The sequence below is a fragment of the Salvelinus alpinus genome, chromosome 22 (genome assembly GCF_045679555.1).
Source record: "Salvelinus alpinus chromosome 22, SLU_Salpinus.1, whole genome shotgun sequence".
In the NCBI taxonomy this organism is placed as follows: domain Eukaryota; kingdom Metazoa; phylum Chordata; class Actinopteri; order Salmoniformes; family Salmonidae; genus Salvelinus; species Salvelinus alpinus.
The window spans coordinates 48,897,603-48,916,553 of record NC_092107.1 but is presented as its reverse complement, the minus strand read 5'-3'; the positions used below and the strand labels follow the sequence as shown (position 1 = coordinate 48,916,553).

The 18,951-nt window shown below is 40.3% G+C and overlaps 1 protein-coding gene across 2 annotated transcripts in view; it reads left to right on the top strand.

Moving 5' to 3' along the window:
- Nucleotides 1-18,951, top strand: part of arrb1 (arrestin, beta 1) — a 62,758-nt gene that overhangs the window by 29,115 nt on the left and 14,692 nt on the right. For both annotated transcript variants that reach the window (XM_071360226.1, XM_071360225.1), the window contains exons 4-8: nucleotides 7,035-7,079; nucleotides 8,189-8,385; nucleotides 11,059-11,118; nucleotides 12,767-12,834; nucleotides 13,648-13,783. In XM_071360226.1, the coding sequence (XP_071216327.1) occupies nucleotides 7,035-7,079; nucleotides 8,189-8,385; nucleotides 11,059-11,118; nucleotides 12,767-12,834; nucleotides 13,648-13,783 (506 nt within the window). The remainder of the gene's footprint in view (nucleotides 1-7,034; nucleotides 7,080-8,188; nucleotides 8,386-11,058; nucleotides 11,119-12,766; nucleotides 12,835-13,647; nucleotides 13,784-18,951) is intronic.

Below are 18,951 nucleotides of genomic sequence, written 5' to 3'. Positions count from 1 at the left end.
GACAACCCTAACCTCTTCTAGTTAACACAACCCTAACCCTAACCTCCTCTAGTTAAAACAACCCTAACCTCCTCAAGTTAACACAACCCTAACCTCTTCTAGTTAACACAACCCTAACCCTAACCTCTTCTAGTTAACACAACCCTAACCCTAACCTCCTCTAGTTAACACAACCCTAACCTCTTCTAGTTAAAACAACCCTAACCCTAACCTCCTCTAGTTAACACAACCCTAACCCTAACCTCTTCTAGTTAACACAACCCTAACCCTAACCTCCTCTAGTTAACACAACCCTAACCTCTTCTAGTTAAAACAACCCTAACCCTAACCTCTTCTAGTTAACACAACCCTAACCATAACCTCCTCTAGTTAACACAACCCTAACCCTAACCTCCTCTAGGTAACACAACCCTAACCATAACCTCCTCTAGTTAACACAACCCTAACCATAACCTCCTCTAGTTAACACAACCCTAACCATAACCTATTCTAGTTAACACAACCCTAACCATAACCTCCTCTAGTTAACACAACCCTAACCATAACCTCTTCTAGTTAACACAACCCTAACCATAACCTCCTCTAGTTAACACAACCCTAACCATAACCTCCTCTAGTTAACACAACCCTAACCATAACATCCTCTAGTTAACACAACCCTAACCATAACCTCTTCTAGTTAACACAACCCTAACCATAACCTCCTCTAGTTAACACAACCCTAACCATAACCTATTCTAGTTAACACAACCCTAACCATAACCTCCTCTAGTTAACACAACCCTAACCATAACCTCTTCTAGTTAACACAACCCTAACCATAACCTCCTCTAGTTAACACAACCCTAACCATAACCTCTTCTAGTTAACACAACCCTAACCATAACCTCTTCTAGTTAACACAACCCTAACCCTAACCTCCTCTAGTTAACACAACCCTAACCATAACCTCCTCTAGTTAACACAACCCTAACCATAACCTCTTCTAGTTAACACAACCCTAACCCTAACCTCCTCTAGTTAACACAACCCTAACCATAACCTCTTCTAGTTAACACAACCCTAACCATAACCTCTTCTAGTTAACACAACCCTAACCCTAACCTCCTCTAGTTAACACAACCCTAACTTCTTATAGTTAAAACAACCATAACCCTAACCTCTTCTAGTTAACACAACCCTAACCATAACCTCTTCTAGTTAACACAACCCTAACCATAACCTCTTCTAGTTAACACAACCCTAACCATAACCTCTAGTTAACACAACCCTAACCATACACCTCCTCTAGTTAACACAACCCTAACCATAACCTCTAGTTAACACAACCCTAACCATACACCTCCTCTAGTTAACACAACCCTAACCCTAACCTCTTCTAGTTAACACAACCCTAACCATACACCTCCTCTAGTTAACACAACCCTAACCCTAACCTCTTCTAGTTAACACAACCCTAACCATAACCTCTAGTTAACACAACCCTAACCATAACCTCCTCTAGTTAACACAACCCTAACCATACACCTCCTCTAGTTAACACAACCCTAACCATAACCTCCTCTAGTTAACACAACCCTAACCATAACATCTTCTAGTTAACACAACCCTAACCATAACCTCTTCTAGTTAACACAACCCTAACCATAACATCTTCTAGTTAACACAACCCTAACCATAACCTCCTCTAGTTAACACAACCCTAACCATAACCTCTTCTAGTTAACACAACCCTAACCATAACCTCTTCTAGTTAACACAACCCTAACCATAACCTTTAGTTAACACAACCCTAACCATAACCTTTAGTTAACACAACCCTAACCATAACCATAACATCCTCTAGTTAACACAACCCTAACCATAACCTCCTCTAGTTAACACAACCCTAACCATAACCTCCTCTAGTTAACTCAACCCTAACCATAACCTCTTCTAGTTAACACAACCCTAACCATAATCTCTAGTTAACACAACCCTAACCATAACCTCCTCTAGGTAACACAACCCTAACCATAACCTCTTCTAGTTAACACAACCCTAACCATAATCTCTAGTTAACACAACCCTAACCATAACCTCCTCTAGGTAACACAACCCTAACCATAACCTCCTCTAGTTAACACAACCCTAACCATAACCTCTTCTAGTTAACACAACCCTAACCATAACCTCTTCTAGTTAACACAACCCTAACCATAACCATAACATCCTCTAGTTAACACAACCCTAACCATAATCTCCTCTAGTTAACACAACCCTAACCATAACCTCTTCTAGTTAACACAACCCTAACCATAATCTCTAGTTAACACAACCCTAACCATAACCTCCTCTAGTTAACACAGCCCTAACCATAACCTCTTCTAGTTAACACAACCCTAACCATAATCTCTAGTTAACACAACCCTAACCATAACCTCCTCTAGTTAACACAACCCTAACCATAACCTCTTCTAGTTAACACAACCCTAACCATAACCTCCTCTAGTTAACACAACCCTAACCATAACCTCCTCTAGTTAACACAACCCTAACCATAACCTCCTCTAGTTAACACAACCCTAACCATAACCTCTTCTAGTTAACACAACCCTAACCATAACCTCTTCTAGTTAACACAACCCTAACCATAACATCCTCTAGTTAACACAACCCTAACCATAACCTCCTCTAGTTAACACAACCCTAACCATAACCTATTCTAGTTAACACAACCCTAACCATAACCTCTTCTAGTTAACACAACCCTAACCATAACCTCTTCTAGTTAACACAACCCTAAACATAACCTCTTCTAGTTAACACAACCCTAACCATAACCTCCTCTAGTTAACACAACCCTAACCATAACCTCCTCTAGTTAACACAACCCTAACCATAACCTCCTCTAGTTAACACAACCCTAACCATAACCTCTTCTAGTTAACACAACCCTAACCATAACCTATTCTAGTTAACACAACCATAACCATAACATCCTCTAGTTAACACAACCCTAACCATAACCTCCTCTAGTTAACACAACCCTAACCATAACCTCTTCTAGTTAACACAACCCTAACCATAACCTCTTCTAGTTAACACAACCCTAACCATAACATCCTCTAGTTAACACAACCCTAACCATAACCTCCTCTAGTTAACACAACCCTAACCATAACCTCCTCTAGTTAACACAACCCTAACCATAACCTCCTCTAGTTAACACAACCCTAACCATAACCTCCTCTAGTTAACACAACCCTAACCACAACCTCCTCTAGTTAACACAACCCTAACCATAACCTCCTCTAGTTAACACAACCCTAACCATAACCTCCTCTAGTTAACACAACCCTAACCATAACCTCCTCTAGTTAACACAACCCTAACCATAACCTCCTCTAGTTAACACAACCCTAACCATAACCTCTTCTAGTTAACACAACCCTAACCATAACCTCCTCTAGTTAACACAACCCTAACCATAACCTCTTCTAGTTAACACAACCCTAACCATAACCTTTTCTAGTTAACACAACCCTAACCATAACCTCCTCTAGTTAACACAACCCTAACCATAACCTCCTCTAGTTAACACAACCCTAACCATAACCTCCTCTAGGTAACACAACCCTAACCATAACCTCTTCTAGTTAACACAACCCTAACCATAACCATAACCTCTTCTAGTTAACACAACCCTAACCATAACCTCTTCTAGTTAACACAACCCTAACCATAACCTCCTCTAGTTAACACAACCCTAACCATAACCTCCTCTAGTTAACACAACCCTAACCATAACCTCTTCTAGTTAACACAACCCTAACCATAACCTCCTCTAGTTAACACAACCCTAACCATAACCTCTTCTAGTTAACACAACCCTAACCATAACATCCTCTAGTTAACACAACCCTAACCATACACCTCCTCTAGTTAACACAACCCTAACCATAACCTCCTCTAGTTAACACAACCCTAACCATAACCTCCTCTAGTTAACACAACCCTAACCATAACCTCCTCTAGGTAACACAACCCTAACCATAACCTCTTCTAGTTAACACAACCCTAACCATAACCTCCTCTAGTTAACACAACCCTAACCATAACCTATTCTAGTTAACACAACCCTAACCATAACCTCCTCTAGTTAACACAACCCTAACCATAACCTCCTCTAGTGTACTGTCTGTCCCACTCTACCACCCTGCTCTGTGTACTGTCTGTCCCACTCTACCACCCTGCTCTGTGTACTGTCTGTCCCACTCTACCACCCTGCTCTGTGAACTGTCTGTCCCACTCTACCACCCTGCTCTGTGTACTGTATGTCCCACTCTACCACCCTGCTCTGTGAACTGTCTGTCCCACTCTACCACCCTGCTCTGTGTACTGTATGTCCCACTCTACCACCCTGCTCTGTGTACTGTCTGTCCCACTCTACCACCCTGCTCTGTGAACTGTCTGTCCCACTCTACCACCCTGCTCTGTGTACTGTATGTCCTACTCTACCACCCTGCTCTGTGAACTGTCTGTCCCACTCTACCACCCTGCTCTGTGAACTGTCTGTCCCACTCTACCACCCTGCTCTGTGTACTGTCTGTCCCACTCTACCACCCTGCTCTGTGAACTGTCTGTCCCACTCTACCACCCTGCTCTGTGAACTGTCTGTCCCACTCTACCACCCTGCTCTGTGAACTGTCTGTTCCACTCTACCACCCTGCTCTGTGAACTGTACAGTGGGGCAAAAAAGTATTTAGTCAGCCACCAATTGTGCAAGTTCTCCCACTTAAAAAGATGAGAGAGGCCTGTAATTTTCATCATAGGTACACTTCAACTATGACAGACAAAATGAGAAGAAAAAAATCCAGAAAATCACATTGTAGGATTTTTTATGAATTTATTTGCAAATTATGGTGGAAAATAAGTATTTGGTCACCTACAAACAAGCAAGATTTCTGGCTCTCACAGACCTGTAACTTCTTCTTTAAGAGGCTCCTCTGTCCTCCACTCGTTACCTGTATTAATGGCACCTGTTTGAACTTGTTATCAGTATAAAAGACACCTGTCCACAACCTCAAACAGTCACACTCCAAACTCCACTATGGCCAAGACCAAAGAGCTGTCAAAGGACAGCAGAAACAAAATTGTAGACCTGCACCAGGCTGGGAAGACTGAATCTGCAATAGGTAAGCAGCTTGGTTTGAAGAAATCAACTGTGGGAGCAATTATTAGGAAATGGAAGACATACAAGACCACTGATAATCTCCCTCGATCTGGGGCTCCACGCAAGATCTCACCCCGTGGGGTCAAAATGATCACAAGAACGGTGAGCAAAAATCCCAGAACCACACGGGGGGGACCTAGTGAATGACCTGCAGAGAGCTGGGACCAAAGTAACAAAGCCTACCATCAGTAACACACTACGCCGCCAGGGACTCAAAGCTGCAGTGCCAGACGTGTCCCCCTGCTTAAGCCAGTACATGTCCAGGCCCGTCTGAAGTTTGCTAGAGAGCATTTGGATGATCCAGAAGAAGATTGGGAGAATGTCATATGGTCAGATGAAACCAAAATAGAACTTTTTGGTAAAAACTCAACTCGTCGTGTTTGGAGGACAAAGAATGCTGAGTTGCATCCAAAGAACACCATACCTACTGTGAAGCATGGGGGTGGAAACATCATGCTTTGGGGCTGTTTTTCTGCAAAGGGACCGGGACGACTGATCCGTGTAAAGGAAAGAATGAATGGGGCCATGTATCGTGAGATTTTGAGTGAAAACCTCCTTCCATCAGCAAGGGCATTGAAGATGAAACGTGGCTGGGTCTTTCAGCATGACAATGATCCCAAACACACCGCCCGGGCAACGAAGGAGTGGCTTCGTAAGAAGCATTTCAAGGTCCTGGAGTGGCCTAGCCAGTCTCCAGATCTCAACCCCATAGAAAATCTTTGGAGGGAGTTGAAAGTCCGTGTTGCCCAGCAAACAGCCCCAAAACATCACTGCTCTAGAGGAGATCTGCATGGAGGAATGGGCCAAAATACCAGCAACAGTGTGTGAAAACCTTGTGAAGACTTACAGAAAACGTTTGACCTCTGTCATTGCCAACAAAGGGTATATAACAAAGTATTGAGATAAACTTTTGTTATTGACCAAATACTTATTTTCCACCATAATTTGCAAATAAATTCATAAAAAATCCTACAATGTGATTTTCTGGATTTTTTTTCTCATTTTGTCTGTCATTGTTGAAGTGTACCTATGATGAAAATTACAGGCCTCTCTCATCTTTTTAAGTGGGAGAACCTGCACAATTGGTGGCTGACTAAATACTTTTTTGCCCCACTGTATGTCCCACTCTACCACCCTGCTCTGTGTACTGTCTGTCCCACTCTACCACCCTGCTCTGTGAACTGTCTGTCCCACTCTACCACCCTGCTCTGTGTACTGTATGTCCCACTCTACCACCCTGCTCTGTGTACTGTCTGTCCCACTCTACCACCCTGCTCTGTGAACTGTCTGTCCCACTCTACCACCCTGCTCTGTGTACTGTATGTCCCACTCTACCACCCTGCTCTGTGTACTGTCTGTCCCACTCTACCACCCTGCTCTGTGTACTGTCTGTCCCACTCTACCACCCTGCTCTGTGTACTGTCTGTCCCACTCTACCACCCTGCTCTGTGTACTGTCTGTCCCACTCTACCACCCTGCTCTGTGTACTGTCTGTCCCACTCTACCACCCTGCTCTGTGTACTGTCTGTCCCACTCTACCACCACTCTAGTATTCTTCTGTAATGGGGTTGATTCAGAAGCACATCTTGTGGTGGTTGGGAGACCCAGCTTTAAGCCCCGCTCCATAACACTTACTATGGTTTAGTCGGCAGTGTTTTGTGTGTTTGACTTCAAGCAATGTGTGATATTATCGATAATTTTCTGATTAAAATCACCTGTTTTTCCTTGAGATGTTGCCGTGTTCGGTAGGCTACTGTTTCTGATGATGAAAGGTGTTTGATTTCACCTAGATAACATTTACATCTCGTTATTTTTCCAGACGGCGTGGTGTTGATAGATCCGGAGTACCTGAAAGAGAGAAAAGGTACTGTGAAAGAGAATGTCTACTGTGAAAGATAATGTCTACTGTGAAAAGAGACTGTCTACTGTGAAAAGAGACTGTCTACTGTGAAAAGAGACTGTCTACTGTGAAAGATAATGTTTACTGTGAAAAGAGACTGTCTACTGTGAAAAGAGACTGTCTACTGTGAAAAGAGAATGTCTACTGTGAAAAGAGACTGTCTACTGTGAAAAGAGACTGTCTACTGGGAAAAGAGACTGTCTACTATGAAAAGAGAATGTCTGCTGTGAAAAGAGACTGTCTACTGTGAAAAGTGAATGTTTACTGTGAAAAGAGAATGTCTGCTGTGAAAGGAGACTGTCTACTGTGAAAAGAGAATGTCTACTGTGAAAAGAGAATGTCTACTGTGAAAAGAGACTGTCTACTGTGAAAAGAGACTGTCTACTGTGAAAAGAGAATGTCTACTGTGAAAAGAGACTGTCTACTGTGAAAAGAGGAATGTCTACTGTGAAAAGAGAATGTCTACTGTGAAAGGAGACTGTCTACTGTGAAAAGAGACTGTCTACTGTGAAAAGAGGAATGTCTACTGTGAAAAGAGAATGTCTACTGTGAAAGAGAATGTCTACTGTGAAAAGAGAATGTCTACTGTGAAAAGAGAATGTCTACTGTGAAAAGAGAATGTCTACTGTGAAAAGAGGAATGTCGACTGTGAAAGGAGACTGTCTACTGTGAAAAGAGGAATGTCGACTGTGAAAGGAGACTGTCTACTGTGAAAAGAGGAATGTCGACTGTGAAAGGAGACTGTCTACTGTGAAAAGAGAATGTCTACTGTTCTAATAGCAGCTTGAAATTAAGCTTAAATCAACCAGTGGACAAAACTGCTTGTCATGACGTCATTAGTGGTCATCATGACCTCATTAGCCTGATCATCATGATGTCATTAGTCTGCTTATCATGACATCATTAGACGGGTTGTGGTTTCAGCAATATATTGCATTTCTAAAAGGTATAATTAAACAAACCCCCGAGGTGCCTTACTGATATATCGGTCTGATATACCACGGCTGTCAGCCAATCAGCATTCAGGACTCGAAGTTTTATAATGATCTTTCACTCTTTTCTTCTCTCCTCAGTGTTTGTGACGTTGACATGCGCCTTCCGTTATGGACGTGAAGACTTGGATGTTCTGGGCTTGACGTTTCGAAAGGACCTCTTCGTGGCCAACATCCAGGCCTTCCCTCCAGTGCCCGAAGACAAAAAGAGGTTAACTCGCCTTCAAGAACGCCTGATCAAAAAGCTTGGGGAACATGCTCACCCTTTCACCTTCGAGGTAATGGTCGACACCACTGTGACCATCTCTATTAGGAGTTGTTGTTGTTGTTATTTTTGTGTTTTGTTGTTGTTGTTATTTTTGTGTTTTGTGTTTGTTGTTGTTTGTCGTATCAAATCAAATCAAATTTTATTAGTCACATACACATGGTTAGCAGATGTTAATGCGAGTGTAGCGAAATGCTTGTGCTTCTAGTTCCGACAATGCAGTAATAACCAACAAGTAATCTAACCTACAATTCCACAACTACTACCTTATACACACAAGTGTAAAGGGATAAAGAATATGTACATAAAGATATATGAATGAGTGATGGTACAGAACGGCATAGGCAAGAGGCAGTAGATGGTATAGAGTACGGTATATACATATGAGATGAGTACTGTAGGGTATGTAAACATAAAGTGGCATAGTTTAAAGTGGCTAGTGGTACATGTATTACATAAAGATGGCAAGATGCAGTAGATGATATAGAGTACAGTATATACATATGAGATGGGTAATGTAGGGTATGTAAACATTATATTAAGTGGCATTGTTTAAAGTGGCTAGTGGTACATTTTTACATAATTTCCATCAATTCCCATTTTTAAAGTGGCTGGAGTTGAGTCAGTATGTTGGCAGCGGCCGCTAAATGTTAGTGGTGGCTGTTTAACAGTCTGATGGCCTTGAGATAGAAGCTGTTTTTCAGTCTCTCGGTCCCTGCTTTGATGCACCTGTACTGACCTCGCCTTCTGGATGATAGCGGGGTGAACAGGCAGTGGCTTGGGTGGTTGTTGTCCTTGATGATCTTTATGGCCTTCCTGTGACATCGGGTGGTGTAGGTGTCCTGGAGGGCAGGTAGTTTGCCCCCGGTGATGCGTTCTGCAGACCTCACTACCCTCTGGAGAGCCTTACGGTTGTGGGCGGAGCAGTTGCCGTACCAGGCGGTGATACAGCCCGACAGGATGCTCTCGATTGTGCATCTGTAGAAGTTTGTGAGTGCTTTTGGTGACAAGCCGAATTTCTTCAGCCTCCTGAGGTTGAAGAGGCGCTGCTGCGCCTTCTTCACGACGCTGTCTGTGTGGGTGGACCAATTCAGTTTGTCCGTGATGTGTACACCGAGGAACTTAAAACTTTCCACCTTCTCCACTACTGACCCGTCGATGTGGATAGGGGGGTGCTCCCTCCCGTATGTGAATTGTATAATGTTGTAATGTTTTTGGTACCGTGCAGTTTAGGGACTACAGTGGAAATAAGTCTCTCACTCCATTGTACTGTGTGTATATGTATTATTTTAACTGACAGGTAAAATGTATCCATCAATGATCTCGTACTCATTTTAAACCTCCTGTCAGCTGTTTTAAGTACTCATTTTAAACCTCCTGTCAGCTGTTTTAAGTACTCATTTTAAACCTCCTGTCAGCTGTTTTAAGTACTCATTTTAAACCTCCTGTCAGCTGTTTTAAGTACTCATTTTAAACCTCCTATCAGCTGTTTTAAGTACTCATTTTAAACCTCCTATCAGCTGTTTTAAGTACTGATTTTAAACCTCCTATCAGCTGTTTTAAGTACTCATTTTAAACCTCCTATCAGCTGTTTTAAGTACTCATTTTAAACCTCCTGTCAGCTGTTTTAAGTACTCATTTTAAACCTCCTGTCAGCTGTTTTAAGTACTAATTTTTAACCTCCTGTCAGCTGTTTTACGTACTCATTTTAAACCTCCTGTCAGCTGTTTTAAGTACTCATTTTAAACCTCCTGTCAGCTGTTTTAAGTACTAATTTTTAACCTCCTGTCAGCTGTTTTAAGTACAAATTTTTAACCTCCTGTCAGCTGTTTTAAGTACTCATTTTAAACCTCCTGTCAGCTGTTTTAAGTACTCATTTTAAACCTCCTGTCAGCTGTTTTAAGTACTCATTTTTAACCTCCTGTCAGCTGTTTTAAGTACTCATTTTAAACCTCCTGTCAGCTGTTTTAAGTACTAATTTTTAACCTCCTGTCAGCTGTTTTAAGTACTCATTTTTAACCTCCTGTCAGCTGTTTTAAGTACTAATTTTTAACCTCCTGTCAGCTGTTTTAAGTACTCATTTTAAACCTCCTGTCAGCTGTTTTAAGTACTCATTTTAAACCTCCTGTCAGCTGTTTTAAGTACTCATTTTAAACCTCCTGTCAGCTGTTTTAAGTACTCATTTTAAACCTCCTGTCAGCTGTTTTAAGTACTCATTTTAAACCTCCTGTCAGCTGTTTTAAGTACTAATTTTTAACCTCCTGTCAGCTGTTTTAAGTACTCATTTGAAACCTCCTGTCAGCTGTTTTAAGTACTCATTTTAAACCTCCTGTCAGCTGTTTTAAGTACTAATTTTTAACCTCCTGTCAGCTGTTTTAAGTACTCATTTTAAACCTCCTGTCAGCTGTTTTAAGTACAAATTTTAAACCTCCTATCAGCTGTTTTAAGTACTCATTTTAAACCTCCTGTCAGCTGTTTTAAGTACTCATTTTAAACCTCCTATCAGCTGTTTTAAGTACTCATTTTTAACCTCCTGTCAGCTGTTTTAAGTACTAATTTTAAACCTCCTGTCAGCTGTTTTAAGTACTAATTTTAAACCTCCTGTCAGCTGTTTTAAGTACTCATTTTAAACCTCCTGTCAGCTGTTTTAAGTACTAATTTAGAAATTTCATATTTCTGTTGACAGATTCCACTGAATTTACCGTGCTCAGTCACCCTGCAGCCTGGACCGGAGGACACGGGGAAGGTGCTTCTTGGATTCAGCCAAGTCCACACTACTGGTCACAAGTTTTAGAACACCTACTCATTCAAGGGTTTTTCTTTATTTTTTAAAACTATTTTCTACATTTGTAGAATAATAGTGAAGACATCCAAACTATGAAATAACACATATGGAATCATGTAGTAACCAAAAAAAGTGTTAAACAAATCAAAATATATTTAAGATTTTAGATTCTTCAAAGTAGCCACCCTTTGCCTTGATGACATTTTTTGCACACTCTTGGCATTCTCTCAACCAGCTTCACCTAGAACGCTTTTCCAACAGTCTTGAAGGAGTTCCCACATATGCTGAGCACTTGTTGGCTGCTTTTCCTTCACTCTGCGGTCCGACTCATCCCAAACCATCTCAATTGGGTTGAGGTCGGGTGATTGTGGAGGCCAGGTCATCTGATGCAGCACTCCATCACTCTCCTTCTTGGTCAAATAGCCCTTACACAGCCTGGAGGTGTGTTGGGTCATTGTCCTGTTGAAAAACAAATGATAGTCCCACTAAGCCCAAACCAGATGGGATGGTGTATCGCTGCAGAATGCTGTGGTAGCCATGCTTGTTAAGTGTGTCTTGAATTCTAAGTAAATCACAGACAGTGTCACCAGCAAAGCACCCTCACACCTCCTCTATGCTTTACGGTGGGAAATACACATGCTGAGATCATCGTTTCACCCACACTGCGTCTCACAAAGACACGGCGGTTTTGAACCAAAAATCTCCAATTTGGACTCCAGACCAAAGGACTGATTTCCACCGGTCTAATGTCCATTGCTCGTGTTTCTTGGCCCAAGCAAGTCTCTTCTTCATATTGGTGTCCTTTAGTAGTGGTTTCTTTGCAGCAATTTAACCATGAAGGCCTGATTCACACAGTCTCCTCTGAACAGTTGATGTTGAGATGTGTCTGTTACTGAGATGTTGAGATGTGTCTGTTATTTGGGCTGCAATTTCTGAGGCTGGTAACTCTAATGATCTTATCCTCTGCAGCAGAGGTAACTCTGGGTCTTCCTTTCCTGTGGCAGTCCTCATGAGAGACAGTTCTTGAAAGTTTCCGTATTGACTGACCTTCATGTCTTAAAGTAATGATGGACTGTCGTTTCTCTTTGCTTATTTGAGCTGTTCTTGCCATAATATTGACTTCATCTTTTACTAAATAGGGCTATCTTCTGTATACCAACCCTACCTTGTTACGACACAACTGAAGCTCAAACTAATTAAGAAGGAAAGAAATTCCACAACTCAACTTTTAACAAGGCACACCTGTTAATTGAAATGCATTCCAGGTGACTACCTCATGAAGCTGGTTGAGAGAATGCCAAAAGTGTGCAAAGCTGTCATCAAGGCAAAGGGTGGCTACTTTGAAGAATATAAAATATAAAATATATTTTGATTTGTTTAACACTTTGTTGGTTACTACATGATTCGATTTGTGTTATTTCAGTTTTGATGTCTTCACTATTATTCTAAAATGTAGAAAATAGTTTTAAAAAATAAGTAAAAGCCTTGAATGAGTAGGTGTGTCCAAACTTTTGACTGGTACTGTAACAGTTACAATCCATAATGACATTTAAGCAGAAAAAGAATCCAACCTAAAGTGAAATCGTGTTTTTATATTTTGTCTCTGAAGGCCTGCGGGGTTGACTTTGAAGTCAAAGCTTTCTGCTCAGAGAACGTCCAAGACAAAATACATAAAAGGTAAAACTATTTAATAATGATACACAATGTTAAGCACATAAATACGTAAATTATTACATGTAGTTCAAATTATGGAGTGATGTTTTGGAAACATACTTTTGAAATCAGTCCAGAAGGTCTCAGAGATCTTAATTTCACACCATGAAGTTCAGACTTGATTGGGTGGGGAGGTCCTGTAAGCACCAACAGGGTAAATGGAGTCATTCCACACCACAATGACTGCATCAGCAAAATGGCATATATATATATATATATAGCTATTATTATTACCCATATTGCTATATAGTATTGCATTGCTGCCCAATAACTCAGTGCGTCTAACCCTTGTGTCTGAACAGGAAGTCAGTGTGTCTAACCCTTGTGTCTGAACAGGAAGTCAGTGTGTCTAACCCTTGTGTCTGAACAGGAAGTCAGTGTGTCTAGCCCTTGTGTCTGAACAGGAAGTCAGTGCGTCTAACCCTAACCCTTGTGTCTGAACAGGAACTCAGTGCGTCTAACCATTGTGTCTGAACAGGAACTCAGTGCGTCTAACCCTTGTGTCTGAACAGGAAGTCAGTGCGTCTAACCCTTGTGTCTGAACAGGAAGTCAGTGCGTCTAACCCTTGTGTCTGAACAGGAACTCAGTGCGTCTAACCCTTGTGTCTGAACAGGAAGTCAGTGCGTCTAACCCTTGTGTCTGAACAGGAAGTCAGTGCGTCTGAACAGGAAGTCAGTGCGTCTAACCCTTGTGTCTGAACAGGAAGTCAGTGTGTCTAACCCTTGTGTCTGAACAGGAAGTCAGTGCGACTAACCCTAACCCTTGTTTCTGAACAGGAACTCAGTGCGCCTGGTGATCCGTAAGGTCCAGTACGCCCCAGAGAAGCCCGGCCCCCAGCCCATGGCTGAGACCACCAGACAGTTCCTGATGTCTGACAAGCCACTGCACCTTGAGGCCTCACTGGATAAAGAGGTGATGAACATGTTTGTTTCTGCTGGTAGAGGACATCTCTACATTACACTTCATTACTCTACATTCTTAGGCCTCACTCCCCCCTATCTGAGATATCTACTGCAGCCCTCAACCTTCACATACAACACCCGTTCTGCCAGTCACATTCTGTTAAAGGTCCCCAAAGCACACACATTCCTGGGTCGCTCGTCTTTTCAGTTCGCTGCAGCTAGCGACTGGAACGAGCTGCAACAAACACTCAAACTGGACAGTTTTATCTCAATCTCTTCATTCAAAGTCTCAATCATGGTCACTCTTACTGACTGTTGTGGCTGCTTTGCGTGATGTATTGTTGTCTCTACCTATTTTCCCTTTGTGCTGTTGTCTGTGCCCAATCATGTTTGTACCCTGTTTTGTGCTGCTGCCATGTTGTGTTGCTACCATGTTGTTCTGCTACCATGTTATGTTGTGTTGCTACCATGTTGTTGTCATGTTGTGTTGCTACCATGTTGTTGTCATGTTGTGTTGCTACCATGCTGTGTTGTCATGTGTTGCTGCCTTGCTATGTTGTTGTCTTAGGTCTCTCTTTATGTAGTGCTGTGTTGTCTCTCTTGTCATGATGTCTGTTTTGTCCTATATATATATATTTTTTTTTTATCTCATCCCCCGTCCCCGCAGGAGGCCTTTTGGTAGGCCGTCATTGTAAATAAGAATTTGTTTTTAACTGACTTGCCTAGTTAAATAAAGGTTAAATGAATTCAAATAAAATAAGTTGCATTACTCTTCATTACTCTACATTACACTACATTACTGCACATTACTCCACATTATGCTACATTACTCTACATTACTCTTCATTACTCTGCATTACTCTACATTACATTGCATCGCTCTGCATTACTCTACATTACTCTACATTACTCGACATTGCTCTACATTACTCTACATTACTCTACGTTGCAGTACATTACTCTAGATCACTGTAAATTACTCTGCATTACTCTACATTACTCTACATTATGCTACATTACTCTACATTACTCTTCATTACTCTGCATTACTCTACATTACATTGCATCGCTCTGCATTACTCTACATTACTCTACATTACTCGACATTGCTCTACATTACTCTACATTACTCTACGTTGCAGTACATTACTCTAGATCACTGTACATTACTCTACATTACTCTACATTACTCTACATTGCAGTACATTACTCTAGATTACTGTAAATTACTCTACATTACTCTACATTGCCCTACGTTGCAGTACATTACTCTAGATTACTGTAAATTACTCTACATTGCCCTACGTTGCAGTACATTACTCTAGATTACTGTAAATTACTCTGCATTACTCTATATTGCTCTACATTACAGTACATTGCTCTGCATTACTCTACATTATACTACATTGCTCCACATTATACTAAGTTAATCCACATTTCTCCCCATTATACTATCTCAATCGACATTACTCTACATTATACTATATTATACTACATTACTCTACATTGTACTACAATACCCTACATTACTCTACATTACACTACACTACTCTACATTACAGTACATTATCCTACGTTAATCCACATTACTCTACATTACCCTACCTTTTTGTATTGTATTTATTATGGATCCCCATTAGTTCCAGCCAAAGCAGCAGCTACTCTTCCTGGGGTTTATTATGGATCCCCATTAGTTCCTGTCAAGGCAGCAGCTACTCTTCCTGGGGTTTATTATGGATCACCATTAGTTCCAGCCAAGGCAGCAGCTACTCTTCCTGGGGTTTATTATGGATCCCCATTAGTTCCAGCCAAGGCAGCAGCTACTCTTCCTGGGGTTTATTATGGATCCCCATTAGTTCCAGCCATGGCAGCAGCTACTCTTCCTGGGTTCTGGAAAAATTTAGACAGTTATACATTTTAAAAACATTACAATACATTCATAACAGATTTTACAACACATTAAGTGTGTGCCCTCAGGTCCCTACTTCACAACCACATATCTACAACACAAAATCCATGTGTACTTGTGTGTATAGTGCGTATGTTATCATGTGTGTGTCTGTGCCTATGTTTGTGTTGCTTCACAGTCCCCGCTGTTACATAAGGTATATTTTTATCTGTTTTTAAAATATGATTCTACTGCTTGCATCAGTTACTTGATGTGGAATAGAGTTCCATGAAGTCATGGCTCTCACAAATACAAGTAGTGATGAAGTCAATCTCTCCTCCACTTTGAGCCAGGAGAGATTGGCATGCATATTATTTTATGTTAGCTCTCTGTGTACATCCAAGTCCCTCTGTGGCACCTGACCACACGACTTAACAGTAGTCCAGGTGCGACAAAACTAGGGCCTCTAGGACCTGCCTTGTTGATAGTGTTGTTAAGAAGGTAGAGCAGCGCTTTATTATGGACAGACTTCTCCCCATCTTAGCTACTGTTGTATCAACATGCTTTGACCATTACAGTTTACAATCCAGGGTTACTCCAAGCAGTTTAGTCATCTCAACTTGCTCAATGTCCACATCATTCATTACAATATTTAGTTGAGGTTTAGGGTTTAGTGAGTGTTTTGTTCCAAATTCAATGCTTTTCGTTTATTAAATATTTAGGACTAACTTATTCCTTGCCCCCCTCTCTAAAACTAACTGCAGCCCTTTGTTAAGTGTTGCAGTCATTTCAGTCGCTGTAGTAGCTGACGTGGATAGTGTTGAGTCATCTGCATACATAGACACTCTGGCTTTACTCAAAGCCAGTGGCATGTCGTTAGCAAAGATTGAAAAGAGTAAGGGGCCTAAACAGCTGCCCTGGGGAACTCATGATTCTACCTGGATTATGTTGGAGAGGCTTCCATTAAAGAACACCCTCTGTGTTCTGTAAAGCCATAACACATACGTTTTTCCAGCAGCAGACTATGATCAATAATATCAAAAGCCGCACTGAAGTCTAACAAAACAGCCTCCACAATCTTTTTATCAATTTCTCTCAGCCAATCATTAGTCAATGTGTGAGTGCTGTGCTTGTTAAATGTCCTTCCCTATAACTGTGCTGAAAGTCTGTTGTCAATTTGTTTACTGTGAAATAGCATTGTGTCTGGTCAAACACAATTTTTTCCAAAACTTTTACTAAGGGTTGGTAACAGGCTGATTGGTCGGCTATTTGAGCCAGTAAAGGGGGCTTTACTATTCTTAGGTAGCGGAATGACTTTAGCTTCCCTCCAGGCCTGAGGGCACATACTTTCTAGTAGGCTTAAATTGAAAATATGGCAAATAGGATTGGCAATATCGTCCGCTATTATCCTCGGTAATGTTCCATACAAGTTGTCAGACCCCGGTGGCTTGTCATTGTTGATAGACAACAATGATTTTTTTCACCTCTTCCACACTCACTTTACAGAATTCAGAATTACAATGCTTGTCTTTCATAATTTGGACAGATATACTTGGATGTGTAGTGTCAGCGTTTGTTTCTGGCATGTCACGCCTAAATTTGATAATCTTGCCAGTTTGCTAAATCATTAAAGTAGTTGTCAATATCAGTGGGTTTTGTGAAGAAAAAGCCATCTGACTCAATGTATGATGGAGCTGAGTTTGCCTTTTTTTAAAGCATTTCATTGAGGAGCTCCAAAGCTTTTTACTATCATTCTTTAATGTCATTTATGTTTGTTTCATAGTGTAGTTTCTTCTTCTTTTTTATTCAGTTTAGTGAAATTATTTCTCAATTTGCAGTACGTTTGCCAATCGGTTGTGCAGCCAGACTTATTTGCCATTTCTTTTACCTCATCCCTCTCAGCCATACAATATTTAAATTCCTCACATTACATATTTATTTGTTAAACCACATTACCCTACATCAAAGTACATTATACTATGTTAATCCACAATAATCTACATCACCCTACATTACTCTACATTATACTACATTGCTCCACATTATACTACATCAATCCGCATTATACTACATAATACTACATTACTCTACATTATACTACATTGCTCTACATTATACTATGTTAATCCACATTACTCCACACCATATTACATTACTCTACATTATACTACATTACTCTACATCATATTGCATTATACTACATTACTCTACATTATACTACATTACTCTACATCATATTGCATTATACTACATTACTCTACATTATACTGCATTGCTCCACATCATACTACATTCTACTACATTACTCCACATCATACTACAGTATACTATATTACTGTACATTCTACTACATTACTCTACATCATACTACATTATACTGAATTACTCTACATTATACTACATCATACCACATTATAATACATTACTCTACATTTTCTACATCATACTACAATATACTACATTACCCCACACTATACTACATTGCTCCACATTATACTACATTACTCTACATCATACTACACTATACTACATTACTCTACAGTATACTATATTACTCTACATTATACAACATTACTCCACATTATACTGCATTCCTCTACATCGTACTACATTATACTACATCACTCTACATTATACTACATTACTCTACATCATATTACATCATACGACATTACTCTACATAATACTACATTACTCTACATTATACTACATTGTACTACATCGTACTACATTATACTACATTCCTCTACATAATACCGCATTACTCTACATTATACTACATTCCTCTACATTATACCACATTACTCTACACCATATTACAGCATACTACATTATACTACATTACTCTACATTACTCTACATTACTCTACATTACTCTACATTATACCACATTACTCTACACCATATTACAGCATACTGCATTACTCTACATTATGCTACATTACTCTACATTATACTGCATTACTCTACATTATACAGTGTTAATCCACATTACTCTACGTTACATCATACAACATTATACTACATTACTCCACAGTATACTACATTGCTCCACATCATATTACAGTATACTACATTACTCTACAGCATATTACATTATACTACATTACTCTACATTATACAACGTTACTCTACAGCATACTACATTATGCTACATTATACTGCATTACTCTACATTATACTACATTACTCTACATAACACTGCATTACTCTACATTATACTACATTGCTCTATATCATACTACATTATGCTACATTACTCTATATTATACAGTGTTAATCCACATTAC